The 13,632-nt window shown below is 41.7% G+C and overlaps 2 protein-coding genes across 3 annotated transcripts; both read left to right on the top strand.

Moving 5' to 3' along the window:
- The first annotated feature begins 47 nt into the window (after positions 1–47).
- LOC139630918 (trypsin) lies at positions 48–6,457 on the top strand. The gene is made up of 5 exons (XM_071494772.1): positions 48–426; positions 2,045–2,204; positions 3,543–3,684; positions 4,345–4,611; positions 5,947–6,457. The coding sequence occupies exons 1-5, from the start codon at positions 369–371 to the stop codon at positions 6,115–6,117; spliced, it is 798 nt and encodes a 265-aa protein (XP_071350873.1). The 5' UTR covers positions 48–368; the 3' UTR covers positions 6,118–6,457.
- A 3,482-nt stretch (positions 6,458–9,939) lies between these two features.
- camk2n1 (calcium/calmodulin dependent protein kinase II inhibitor 1) lies at positions 9,940–12,795 on the top strand. Of its 2 annotated transcripts, XM_071494999.1 has the most exons (3): positions 9,940–10,168; positions 10,440–10,682; positions 11,513–12,795. In XM_071494999.1, the coding sequence occupies exons 2-3, from the start codon at positions 10,514–10,516 to the stop codon at positions 11,584–11,586; spliced, it is 243 nt and encodes an 80-aa protein (XP_071351100.1). In that variant the 5' UTR covers positions 9,940–10,168; positions 10,440–10,513; the 3' UTR covers positions 11,587–12,795. The 2 variants fall into 2 exon arrangements, with proteins under 2 accessions (XP_071351100.1, XP_071351101.1); XM_071495000.1 differs by lacking the exon at positions 9,940–10,168 and having other exon boundaries at positions 10,364–10,682.
- Positions 12,796–13,632: the final 837 nt, after the last annotated feature.

Below are 13,632 nucleotides of genomic sequence, written 5' to 3'. Positions count from 1 at the left end.
TACCCTGTGTTGCTATGGCAACAATGTAAAGCCTTTCGACAAGTCCGGAGGGTCAGGAGAAAGAGTTGTGATAGTGCTGGGATGAGAGGGGGGAGTGCTGGGCAGTTTTTGAAGGTGAACTTTGTTGCTGTCTCTTGTCTCTGTCCTTTTCAATCAATGCTACAGTGTTGGATCCTGGTGCCACATGATGAGCGATGAAATTAAAAACTTTTTTCTTCCCCCTGGAAAAAAAGTGACTCCTACTGTTTGCAGAAAGGAGTGGATGCTTAGGCTGGGCCAGCAGACAGGGACAGAGGACGAAGGTTGTGTGCCTGCAGTGGTTCAGCTGCTGGTGTGGTATAGGATAACATCCCAACATCTTTACAGCTATGATGAACCTGCTCACGTGTTTATGTGTTGTGCTGCTGGACCTGATGACAGTCCACAGTGAGTACAAGATTTTCAATTTTGGGAACAAAATATGTGATGCGTTGTTCAGTTTTAAATGTTGGATTCTGTTGCATTTTAAAGGTCCTAACTTTTCTTTCAACAATTGTTAAGGAAGTGGCCAGTTTCATGGTTTTGTTTATCAACCAGCAACCAGGGGGCATCTTTTGATTTTAAGAGGTCTATTTCCTTATTTGAAAGGGAAAGAACAGGAGTTTTTTAAGACAATGATTCATCATGTGCTTATTGTGAGTTCCATGAAAAGCTTGATACCACTTTCATGCCTTTATGTTAAATATGAAGCTACCACCAGAACCCAGTTAGCTTAGCTTAGCATAAAGACTGGAAATGGGGGAAACAGCTAGCTCTGTACAAAGGTAACAAAATCCTACCAGCACTTCTAAAGCTCACTAATCAACACATTATATCTCACTCTTTTTTTTTCTTTTTTTAAAAAAATCTGTACAACAAATAACAATTCACTGTTTTACAGAGGTTATTTTCAAGACTGTCTCTTGGCTGGGAGCAGGAACATCCTCAGTCTCCGTTGGTTGCCTGGCAACTGGTCCCAGCCAAGAAATAGTCCAGCACATAACTCTGCAAGAAACAGCAAACTGTTGTTTAAATATTTGAGTGTTTGATGGATTAGACAAATGAGATATAACTTTGTAGAGGTGCACACAGGGTAGCAGTCCCCCCCCCCCCCCCCCCTTCATAGCCTTTATGCTAAGCTAAGACAACCAGATTCTAGCTGCAGCTTTATACAGTAGGCTATTTACTGTACAAGCAGAGAAAATAACGTTCTTTTAAACTGCTTTCGACTGCCTTACAGCTTCAACCAGTTAGTTTGTGATTACTCCTCATCAGTGATCATCAATATTCAAATACATTTCCACACATGGTCACAAAAAGCAGCTGTAGACATTTCCAGGAAATAGTCTCGACTGTTCCCATCACGTCTCTGACTGTATAGCCTGAAGCCAGTGTACAGTTGTTGAGCTGTTGCATAAGGCAGGTAGGGAGAGCCCCCACTCTAATGTTTCAAAGCCCGGAGTGAGGTGGTGACACTAGAAGGTTGGGTTATATTGGATTACATTCATTACGCAGTGGCCTCCCAGGTGACAGAAAACCACTAATTGTTAGGCTGGGGGAAACGGGGGGATTAGGAGGGCCTCACTCTTCATGTTTCTCTTTTGTTCACTGAAGGCTCCCCATGTTTTATAAAATGGACTTTTTAAGTGTGACTGAAACCATACCTCAGGAGCTGTTACTTGCAGGATGTTTTGGATATTTAGCAGTTTAGCTGAAAGTATGAATGAACCATTTGATTTTCTGATATGAAAGTGACATAATGTGTCGAGTTTATACATAAGAACGGGAAAGTGTGTTTTTTGCAAAAGTGGTTTTGATGTTCACTCTCCATCAGCTTTGTGAGTACTAACTTACAACAACTTCAACAACTAGCAAGTCTCATTTCCTTTGATATAGTACTTCTAGATGCCCTATGATGTGGATGACTGAGAATCTTCACAGACCTATTGTAAATTAATCAAGCAATTGTAAATTAATCTGCCACAGCTCCTTTTTCTTCCTTGTCAATGTTTGTGTTTCCACACAGGCCATGTGCTCATGCAGGGCCGTATAGTAGGTGGTTACACGGCCGCTCCAAACTCCATCAAATACATTGTGTCACTGCAGAGCACCAGGGGCCAACATTTCTGCGGTGGATCACTGGTTCACAGGTACTGGGTGCTGACTGCAGCGCACTGTAACATCGGGTAAGAATGCTCAATAGCTTTCATCAATAAGGGTGAAAACTCAAAAATATATATCTTTGTGAACTCCATGTTGGAAGGGTTAAATTCATTATGTTTTAAAGCATAGCTCTATGGATGGAAATAGGGGTTGGTCTGTTGGTCTACCACTTTGGTTGAGACTGAAATATTTCAACTATTAGGTGAATTGCCATGATATCCTTTAACCTTTCTTGTAGAACCATAATAAGGTGACAATTTTAATGACCAAATACCAAGTAATGATATTCCCATCCATCTCAGCTTTGTGTTTAGTGCTAATTGACAAATGTTAGTAACATGCCAAACTAAGATGGTGAACATTGTAAGCATGACACTTGCTAAACAACAGCATGCGAGTCTTGTCATTGTGAGTATCTTACCATGCTGACATTAACATTTAGTTCAAAGCACTATGCCTACTTGCCATCAGCATGGCTGGAGACTCCTGTTCTACAACCTTTGGTTTTATGAACCCAAAAATAATGGTCAAAGGAAGAATCATCTAACAAGACTCAAGACTGTCTTCCTGTCTCCTGAATAGATTATGTTAAATACTACGTCCATGATAAATCTAAAATTTGACCTGACAGTTATGTTTGAACTTTACTCAAGGTAAAGATCAAACTGTTTCTGAGACACTTGCACAGGCGATGACATTCTTCTGGTGTTCTTTCAGCGGACTCTGTAGAAGTCACTGAGTAGAAGCTAACTTTGCATGACTTTGTATATGGTGAGCAGATGGTTCCGACAGATGCCTAAGAGTAAACATCCATTCTGCTACAGGTAGGTAACGTCAAAACGATGCCGCTTGATCAAGATGCAAAGTAAACCCGTATACAGGCCACTGGGAAGTCAAGCAGCACACAGAAGCGGTCGAGTCAGCTGACCTTGGCCCATCATTGGTGTGTGTGTTGGTGTGTGTGTATGAGTGAGAAAGAGCGTGAAGTGTGATCTTGTCTGGATCCAGGAAATTGGCTGTATTTCTGTTATACTGTCCCAGCCCTGTCCACACACAGTAAGCCATTGTTCCCTGGCAGACACACAGTTCTGGCTTCACAGTGGACACAGTCAACCTGTGTGCACACTCAATGACTTTGTATACTGGTCACAATAAAGATGAGAAAATGAGACGCTAAAATATCAAGATCATAGTCAATATTGCTCCAATTTGGGGTGCTGAAAACAGGCCTGTGCTGATTTTTCCTCCTCTTCTACCCTCTGGAGGTACTCAGCGATGATCAAATCTCAAGGGCATGATATATTATTTGTGCTATATTTATTGATGAATGTGATGTAAAATTGAAATGCCTTGTCTTTTAGGGCAGAGCACATGATGATAGTGGCGGGTGACTACATAGTGAATACCTTCGAGGGTACTGAGCAGTATGCTAAACCCCACAGGCTGGTCACCCATCCCCTCTACAACAGGAGTACCAACAACGCTGACATCATGCTCATTAAGGTACTGCAGAAACAGTGCAGAGATTTATACATACAATAATGTTATCAGTGTCTATTTCATGTTTATTCTTTTGTGCTTTGCTTGGTTCAGTCTAAAAGTGGTCCACCACTCAATAGTCTCCCATTAGTCTGTCAAACTCAATGGGCAAAGCAATTTGATAAAACCCATGTAAATTTAGTCTAAATCAATTAAGAACTGTATCTTTGTTTTGACTGCAGCATTACTTAATTGTGTTGGTCTTCTCGGGCAGAACAAGCCTTTTCACAAAACACTGACATATTATCACCTTATAAAGTTGACATGGTAAACACGTTAGCAAACAGTTGCCTATTTACCCATCCAGCAGAAACAGAGACGTATTAACATGCATTTGTGATTGTGTTTCTGATTATCTCACAAATGTAAGTCCAAGATACACTCTCCTTTTAGATCTGTTTTAGTCTCTACCAAGTTTGGTGCTGAGTAGCTTATCAGAGCATTTCTGCAGAAATTGGCTGCTAGCTGCAGCAGGAAATGGGGCTGAGAGCAAAGTTATGGGCCTAAAAAACTTTGTTCCAAAATAGAATTAAAGCTTGATAATAAATTTCTGACCCTTTTACATCGCATAGTGTCATTTTATCCACTGCCCATATGGAAACTCTCCTCTGATTGTCCGTCCAGCTGCGGGCCCCCATGGTGCTGAACAAATACGTGTCACTGGCACCTCTTCCCAGGCAGGGGACAGGTGTGGTTGAAGGCCGGGTGTGTCGGGTGTCTGGGTGGGGCTACAACAGTCTGGGTGGAGGCCAGGCCCACTTCACCCTGAGGACGGTCACAGTGCCCATTGTTTCAACGGCAAGATGTAACAGCAGTGAGTCCTTTAATGGAAACATTACAGCAAACATGATCTGTGCTGGCTACAGGACTGGAGGAAAAGATGCATGCAAGGTACAGGAAACAAATGCTATTATACCTTCTTTCATTAATGTGAAGCAATTATTTTAATCAGCTTCAGCTTCAAGCTAAGTGGGTGTTGCACATTAATGGCTGTCCAATCTGGCCCATGGTGATAAACACAATCTTTGGAGCTTTAAAAAGCCATGAAATCTGTTTTTAAAATAATACACTCTCCAAGGCGCTGGCCTTGCTTCCCAGTGTATATCAAAGAGCACAGGGGCATCCTCTTTTCATCAGCTCACATTAAAGCGAAACAATAACACAGTTTTGGGAGGCTCATCCCCATGACAGCATGAGGATACAGTTCATCATGTCAGTGTTGGTTCAGCTACGAGATTTTATTAAACAGACGTGGCAGCCCACCCTCAGGAATTGTATGATAGTTGCAGAAGAGGTGGAAAAGCAACCCTGAAATAGCATCAGGGTAGAAAACCTTGCTGTAATTTTGAGGTACAGTAACGTGTATACACAGACAACTGCATGCTCTGATTTGGTTATTTGTATGATATAAGGATTTCTGCCGCAGCCCTCGGTGTGAGAAGAAAACTACATGAAATTCAATGTGTGATATACCAGCAGGCTATATTCTGCCTTAGGTAAGGAGCTGGATGACTAATTAAAAAGTGCTATATTTAATGCTACAGTAGGCTACTTTGTGTTTTGGCATTTCCAAATAGAAGAAAGAGATTACCATATGAGATTATGAAAGTTTAAAATACTTCTTTACAGTAAAATATACAGAAAATGGCATTGATAAATTAGGGCTCTTCTGATGGGCCTGTACTGTAGACCAGCCACATTTTGTCCATTTCAAAACTCTTAGTCTTTCAAAAGTCTTAATCTCACCTTAGCCTTTATATAAAAATAAATAAATACAATTAAAGTCACATGTAAATTTAGCACATATCAAACAAATTTCACATATGCTAAATTCACATGATAAAGGCATATGTGATTTTCTGACATGTTATTTATGAAATATAGCATTTCAACAGTAACAGACATAGATTAGATGTAAAACATAAAATCAGAATATGACTTTTTTCTAAGTAAGTTTTCTCTACTAATACATTTATTTTGGGCAAACACCATGAGTTTCTATAGAAGTTTGGGAATGGCATGTTACTGTGGTTTGAGTTGACATCTAAGCCACTGGAACAGTAAATGCTTCTTGAAATGGTTGTTTCCAAGGCCCCACTGCTCATATTCTTGGTATAATTTAGTGTATCCTGAAACACCAACAAGGATTTTAAAGCAACACTGAGAGGTTTTCCATGAGGCACAATGACAAGGTAACTGATGGAGGGTGTTGTCTTGTCCTTGCAGGGTGACTCTGGTGGGCCACTATTGTGCGGGGGGCGTGTCTATGGCGTGGTCTCCTGGGGCAACGGCTGTGGAGATGCTAAGTTTCCAGGAGTCTACACGGCGGTGTCTAAATTCCGCCGGTGGATAGACCAAACCATCTACGGGTCTTATTTACGCTGCACCGGCTACTGAAGAAAGGGATAAAACTAAGATGATGAAAGTAACCATTTATGCCTGGAAATGTTTGAGCTGGCATGGAACAAAGGTCGCTCTGTGGAAAATGTGCAGAGGTTCTCAACCACTGAGATAGATAGATAGTCTTTGTTGTCCCAGAGGCAGATTTGTTTTCACAGTCAGTACTGCTCTGATTATTCTGATGACGTTTTGAATAAAGGTGATCTATCTCATACTCTCATATTATCTGGCTCTGAACATTGGTCTCTGCCACCTACAGTGATTGTGGGATCCACTAAACAGGGCACTTTATAACACATTTAATTCCAGCGATGTGAGGTTAATAACTTGTAACAAAAAAAAAAAAAGATAAAACAAACCCTTTATGCCAATAAATATTCAAATTTAGAGAATGTGTGACTTGAGTTCATTTTGATTCTGGATGATTTTATCAGAAAGGCCCCAACAACCCCAGCTTATTACTTTGAGGTCATATGGGGTCAGACATGAACACACACACGCTCACCAAAAATAAAGTTAGAACTGTGTTTGTTATTTCACACACGAGAGATTTCTTGAGCCTGTCTTTTTGTCTTTGCTTTTCTCACTGATTTGAATTGAGAAGAAGTTTGGAAAAAGGGTGACGTCACAAACTTCTATGCACCAATCAGAATTTAGCAACATTTGAATCAGAATATGAACACAGTTGTGATTGGTCATTGGTTTATTTTTCCCAGCTGCTGTCACTCAAATCTGATCAATCACCTGCGTGCAAGGGCACATCCCTGTTGGATTACTTTGTAATATGGGCACTGCTTATAACATTTATAAGAGAGTTGTAACCACTGTGCTGTGTTTTGGCATCTAATAAGCTGTTAAACATAAATGTGTTCCTCCTATGAATGCATTAAGAGAGCTGGATACAGCGCCATCACTCAGCGAAAAAGCATTTTCCTCATAGACCACCATTATCAAAGAGATGGATCTGGTTATTATTTATGAATATTTAATCCATTGAGGTTTTATATTTACATTTATATTTACTCATTTGGCAGATGTTTTTATCCAGAGTAACTTACAAGTGAGGAACAACACTCAAGATTCAGTGCAGTAGGAGACCTTGGAGTACGCACTTAGTACTACATCTATTCAGCAAGTGCAAGATCATGTTAAGAAGTGCATAGTAAGTGCTAGTTAGGCATGTCAGGTTGTTAGAGGTGTTAGGAGAGGAGGTGCTCTCAGAGGAGATGAGTTTTCAAGAGATTCTTGAAGATAGAGAGGGACGCCCCTGCTCTGATCGCATTTGGTAGCTTGTTCCACCATCAGGGAACCAGACGAGAACAGTCTGGACTGTGATTGGCTTGTCTGCAGGGATGGCAATGCCAGACGATGTTCCTTGGAGGTACGTGGTGGCTGAGAAGGAGCATAAGCCTGTATGAGTGAGGTCAAGTAGATGGATACAGACCCAGAGGTCACTCTGAAGACAGCATTAGTGACTTATTTGATTTGAGTGGCCTTGGGTAGCCAGTGGAGTGGCATGTGCCCTTTTAGGCTTATCCAAAACCAGAAGTGCCTCTGCATTCTGGACCATCTGTAAGGGTTTCACTCTGCATGTAGGGAGGCCTGCCAGAACGGCATTGCAATAGTCAAGCTGAGAGATAACCATGGCCTGAACCAAGAGTTGGGTGGCAAACTGCGTCAGGTAAGGTCTGATTTTTATGTTGTATTGTGCCACATCTAGAAGACAGATGCAGCATATTTGTGAAACTTCCTCAGACCCCAAAAAAGTGAGCTTTATTTTCGTGATGCCATTACAATGTAGAGTCTATGCTCTGAGTGGGAACACACGGCTGGAGCCAGCAGGGGAAACACAGATGCATCCTTGCAGTGGGACACACAACTCTCAAACTCAAACATTTTTGGCTCATGTGCGAGCAGTGAGCAGTGAGCGAGCAGTTTTTATTCAAAGGACAGGATGCCATTTTTGATTCTGGTGTCAAGTTCCATAATACGTCAGCAGCTCTTCCAGTGTTTGTATTTCATTGTCAGTACCTGAAACAACATGTACCCACAAATGTACCTGCCTCGGCTGCTTAAAGTAGGAACGCGGCCTTAGGAAGAGCCAGAAGAGCACTCCCTGTTGATCTGAGGCTTTACTCCGGCTCATAGTGGAGCAGCAGTAAGAGCTAGTCCACGAGGCACTTTAAATGTGATTAATAAAATCTTAAAATCACTTCAAAATGGACCGGTCACCAGTGAAGGGAAGCCAAAACAGGGTTAATGTGATCTTGTCTGTTTGAATTTGATAAGCAGCTGCATTTAGAGGTGATGTTTTTTTTCTCTGAACTTCCACTTTCTTGCTTTATTACTCACTAATATTTAATGGTATAAAGAAATACTTGAAACCAAGTTTTCAGGGGCTTTAAACCAACCACATCAATATGCAAGCACATCCATTATCAAGTAATACAACAGGTCATTTAAGGTGTCCGCTCTCCACTTGTGTTACTCTTACAATAGCATTTAGCACGGTCCAGTGATTGTCGCTTGTAGCTGCAGTGGCCACTGTGTAAAAATTAGAGTGCTGCTTTGAGAAGGCCTAATAATCTGAAAAAAAGAGACAGAAATCAGTTGTGATGAAAATATCAGCACATACTGTGAAACAATATACGTGAAACTCAAAGAGTTGTTACTGAGATGTTCTGAGATGAAAGACGAGCCTCTGATAAAATCATGGCTTCTGTAAGTCTGTAGGGACTAGGTGTGTCACGACTGCACCTCCTTTATGAATAGCTGACAGCATATTAAAGTTAGTTCTGCATCAGGCTTGGATATCACCTTTCATTTCATTGTCTGCGTAATGATATTTGATTGAGTCCTCCTCAGAGAGGATAATCAAGATGTCAAGATTTATGTCCTGTACTGCACATCTCTTTTGTAATACCATCTCTTTGTGCTGCTGCTCCTTTAGAAGACAGATTTATGTAAACACTACAGACAGCAGTGGGTGGTAAGCCCAGTGAGAATTTGTTGCAACCTAAAGACAATCCCTGGGGATTTTGTTTAAGAAAGCAAACCAGTTTTCATACAACCCTCTGATCTTGTAACTTTGCACCTTTTGTGATAACAAAAAACAAAAAACTGGATCCTATAAGGTCTGTGGAAACAGTGAGGTCATTTTTAGGAAAACCAGAATTTATAAAATCGTTTTGGTTTTTTTTTTTTTTTTGGTTTGTTTTGGGAAACTGATTAAAGATAAAACTGTGTTGTTTTTGTGTATTTCCTCAGAAATCTCAGTATGATGTTTTATAAAGTTCTCTTGACAATTTACCGAATTAAACCTGGAACAATTTCAAATGTGGACGATGGTTTGTCATAAAAAAAGGAAGAAGAAAAAAAAAACCACCTGTTCCAGATTTAACTCAGCAAATATCCAGATAATTTCATAAAGGTCTTCCGAGTCCATATTCACGGTTCCCTGGTGTGATACCCCCCCCCCCCAACTCAACCATTTCAAATTATCATTATAGGTCTCTAGAAAACAGCGTAGGCCCCCAAGACTGAACTGAAAATGCGCCATTGGGCCCCAAAGTCAATTCCCAGTCTATGAAAATACTGCCATCCTCTGGTGAGTTCTGACTCGGTGGATACATCCACTGTTCAAAACCCTTTATGACAAAACAAATAACATTTGTCAAATTTGAAAAAAAAAAAAACAAAAAAAAAAAAAAAAACAGGTTTGAGGATTTAACTTCTCAAACTCGTCGAGTGGTGGCGCGTAAACGACGTTTTCCAAAGATCTGAACCGGCTCACATTTATGTGCCATCTCTGAATTTACAATCGCCATTTATTTGATTGCATCTAGATCCCGGAGAGTGGAGCATTTGTACACCGCGACTCCAGCTGGAAGCTTCTCTGGGCTGCACCACAAAAAACCCCGTGCAGCTCCCTCGCCAGGTCTCCCCGGGATCCGTGTTTTGCATCGCTCCTCAATTTGCATTTCTTCCTCAGATTTTCCGTGCGACGGGTTCAGCCGCTCGAAACCAGCGGGCGCTCCACGGCTCTCTCGTACGTGCGCCTCCATTTCCAAGCAATACGCACAGAGAAAAAAAAAGAAAAAAAAAAGAAAAGAAAAACCTCTGGAAATTCTGAATAATGTTGCCGAAGCTCCGCAAGCGAGGAAACTGAGGACATTTTGATTTACTCTTATTTCTGTTGCGTACCTACGAAGACAGACACGTGTCTTCGGGGTAAACAGAAAGGGCTAGATCGTGTCAGCAGATTACATTGTGTCCCCCCCCCCCCCCTTCCTCCCCCCCCTCTCTTTTGTTTGTTGTAGACGACCGAGTTCAAGCTTGGCGACGAGCTATACATTTCAGTTTGTGCGCCTTGGTGATAAAGACGCATTTGGAGATGTCGGAAGTGCTGCCTTTCAACGAAGAAAAAATGAGTCATTATGGAAATGAGGGCGACGAGGGACACCTTTCCTTCACCTGTCGTCTTCAAGACACCAACAACTTCTTCAGTGGCTCACAGAATAAACGTCCGCCGAAACTCGGACAAATAGGCAGGAGCAAACGGGGTAATTATATAATTAAGGCGTTTTCGTGTATATGGTGATGTGTTGAATGCGCACATAGGTTACTAGTGGATCGTAATTGAGGATGTCTCCGTGTGAAGCCAGATGGGCAACACCGTTGCCTTGACATGGTCTTCGGTGGAGTGTAAGATCAGTGACACAGCCTATTGTTTGCATGCATGTGGGATGTATGGGTTTTTAAATATTCTGTTCGCATTGCAACACAAGTTGGATGCGCAGTGCGTGCTGATAAATGCCCTCTGAATCCCGCTCAACAGAGTTGTGCTGAATGTCCCCTCCTCAATGAATGTTTGGTGTAATTGAGATTTTAAATGCTGTGCACTTGTGGTTTTTGTGTTTGCATGATACAGTCGGACTGTTTGTGTTTTTTTTGTTTTTTTTTAATCTTTTTATTTTTTTTGCTTTTGTGTTTCTTGCATTCCTGATGTAATCCATGAGGAAAATTGATGCTCACTTGTGGTGGCACAGACACACACAGTTGCACGTACAGCAGTGTACACACACAACCTGGACAGACACGGCAAAGAGACAGACACGTAAGAATTGCATCTGTAGGCGCACAGCAAGAAGACATGCAGAAATTCAGACATGCACATTCACAGATGTGCATCACACATCTGTCACGCGTATGCTTATCTTTCTCTTTGTACCTGCTCTTACTCTTTCATGCATGCACACACACCACTCCTGCTCATGCAGTGCAGCGCTTATGGTCCTGGGCTTTAATGCCCTCCTGTCAGTCAGTGGTGAATTTTCAAGACGCCACACCAAGATGAGCCCCCCTCATTAACTCTCTCCCCTGTCATCCACAGTTGTGATCGAGGACGAGAATGGCGACGACGAAGCACTGAAAAATGGAACAGAGAAGACCCCAGCAGAGGCTTAGAGCGCTCGGCTCACCACCCCCCAAAAGACACTCTTGAAATTTTTTATGGCGATATTTACCAGTTTTAATCCAAAGACACTGTATATAAGCACTTTCTCTCATGTGGCAGCAAGCAGCACTTCCACACCCTCCTCTCCCTGTCAGTCATGACCATCCGGGTGACACACTGGCAGGGGCGGGAAAATGGCAGCAATGGAGACCCCCAGGTGGACCCCCCCAAAACACACACACACACACACATACACACACAAACAAACACACCCTCGATTACAGGGTTTCGCCATAAATCCAAAAGCAGAGAAGACAACAAGAGGGGGGGGGGGACGAGGTGGAGGGAGGAGGCGAAGCTGTCGAAATGCAGAAATCAGGGACAGGATACAGAGATAAATCTAATATAAAAACTAAAGCACACACTTCTCCTATATCTTATCAATCAAACCTATGGTACCATTCTTTCTTCTCTTCATTTTGATTGAGCGCAAATGAAGAACATAGTTTGTAAATATGGAAAGGGTAGCCCATATTTTCTTGCACAAAGTGGGAATCGGTAAACTGGTTTGTTCTCTGTGTTGAAGACTTTATTTATTGATCCTTTTGGAATATGTCTTTTGCAGTGACTTAAGGCCGAAGGGAGTGTTTTTTGTATGTCAAGAAAACTTTGAGCGAATGAGAGTGATATTTTTTTTCACTTAACAATTCTCGATGTTGCCTGAGTGTTTTTTGTTACCATATTTTGCAGCTAATGAGTCATTTATATACAGTGTACCTCCCACCTGTTTGTAAGCTTCCCAGGCTTTAACCTGGATTGGTTGATACTGTAACTTGACTGTACACACCCTATTGATAAACTATTTATATTGCATTGTGCATTATCGTGTGTGCCAAATCTCATGAGGGATATACTGTACCGAATAACTTGTTCTTTTTTGTGCTTTATACATTTACTCATACGGTTCAGTTGTTTTGTTGGGTTGCCATTTTTTAGGGCTCTTTCTTAAAACACTGAAATACCAACTCATGCATGGCAAATATGAAATCATGCATGCACGTCAGAAGTTCTGAAACTCTTGTGTATTCTTGAAGCACCTCGTATACAGCTTTGAATGACAAACCTCGAGAAACAGTCTTAATTCTGCGTTGTACTGTACGATTCACACTGATTTGTACAGTGGCCTAATATCTTGTAATAAAGATTATGACGAAGTACTATTTACTGTTTAGTGTTGATTGTGGTTTACAATAAGGAATGATGTACTTGATGTTGCTTTTTGTTTTTTAAGCTGTTTTAAAACTGTAGCAAAACCACAAATATCTAGTTTTGTATCCGAAAGTTAAAGACAATAGCAAATGGCTTGGCTGACTTTTGGGGATGTTCCTTGTACAGTTTCCCCTGTTGTTATTGGATTGCCTATCTGGCTGCCAAGGAAGGTCAAGTCAGCATTTTCCACTGTGAGAAAGTAGCATCCCATTCCTTGGAAAGATCAGATATGGAAGGAGACATAAATGGGAAGAAAGATGAGCCAATAATCTCATTGAGAATTTGAAATCTACACTTTTGTCGTGATTTGTTTAAAAGAGAGTTGAGACACTCGGCTCGGACAACTGCGCAACAGACTACGATCTCATCAAGTGCTACAGTATTGCATATGATTCTGTGGGGAAAATGTACACCACTGCTTCCCAATGCAATAAATGTCTGTTTGCATCTAAAATCTCAGCTCCTCTCTTTAATCAAGTCCTCCCTTTAACTCCATTGCCAGAGATGTAAATGGTGTAGGGGCACCGAGGCATGAGGAACACTGATGAGACGTGACATTTCCAACTCTGCTGCGGTGACTAAATGATTCATGTTATGTGACGAGCCTCTGTCAGTGTACAGCATCTTAAACCCCAGACCGCTGGGATGTGTACTAGGGACACATATGTGCACATGCACATAGGCACACACGTGTCCGTTTCAGCTCCAACTGCAGGCGAGACTAACATTGCTAGTCTCTCCCTCCCCAGTCTTGACAGACATGAAAGGGGCTGCCTGGGCCGGGTACC

This window comes from Trachinotus anak, unplaced genomic scaffold (genome assembly GCF_046630095.1).
Source record: "Trachinotus anak isolate AG129_WGS33_773 ecotype Australia unplaced genomic scaffold, CSIRO_AGI_Tana_v1 ptg000013l, whole genome shotgun sequence".
NCBI classification, from domain to species: Eukaryota; Metazoa; Chordata; class Actinopteri; order Carangiformes; family Carangidae; genus Trachinotus; species Trachinotus anak.
The sequence above is the reverse complement of the archived record's forward strand: the minus strand, read 5'-3'. Positions and strand labels throughout refer to the sequence as shown.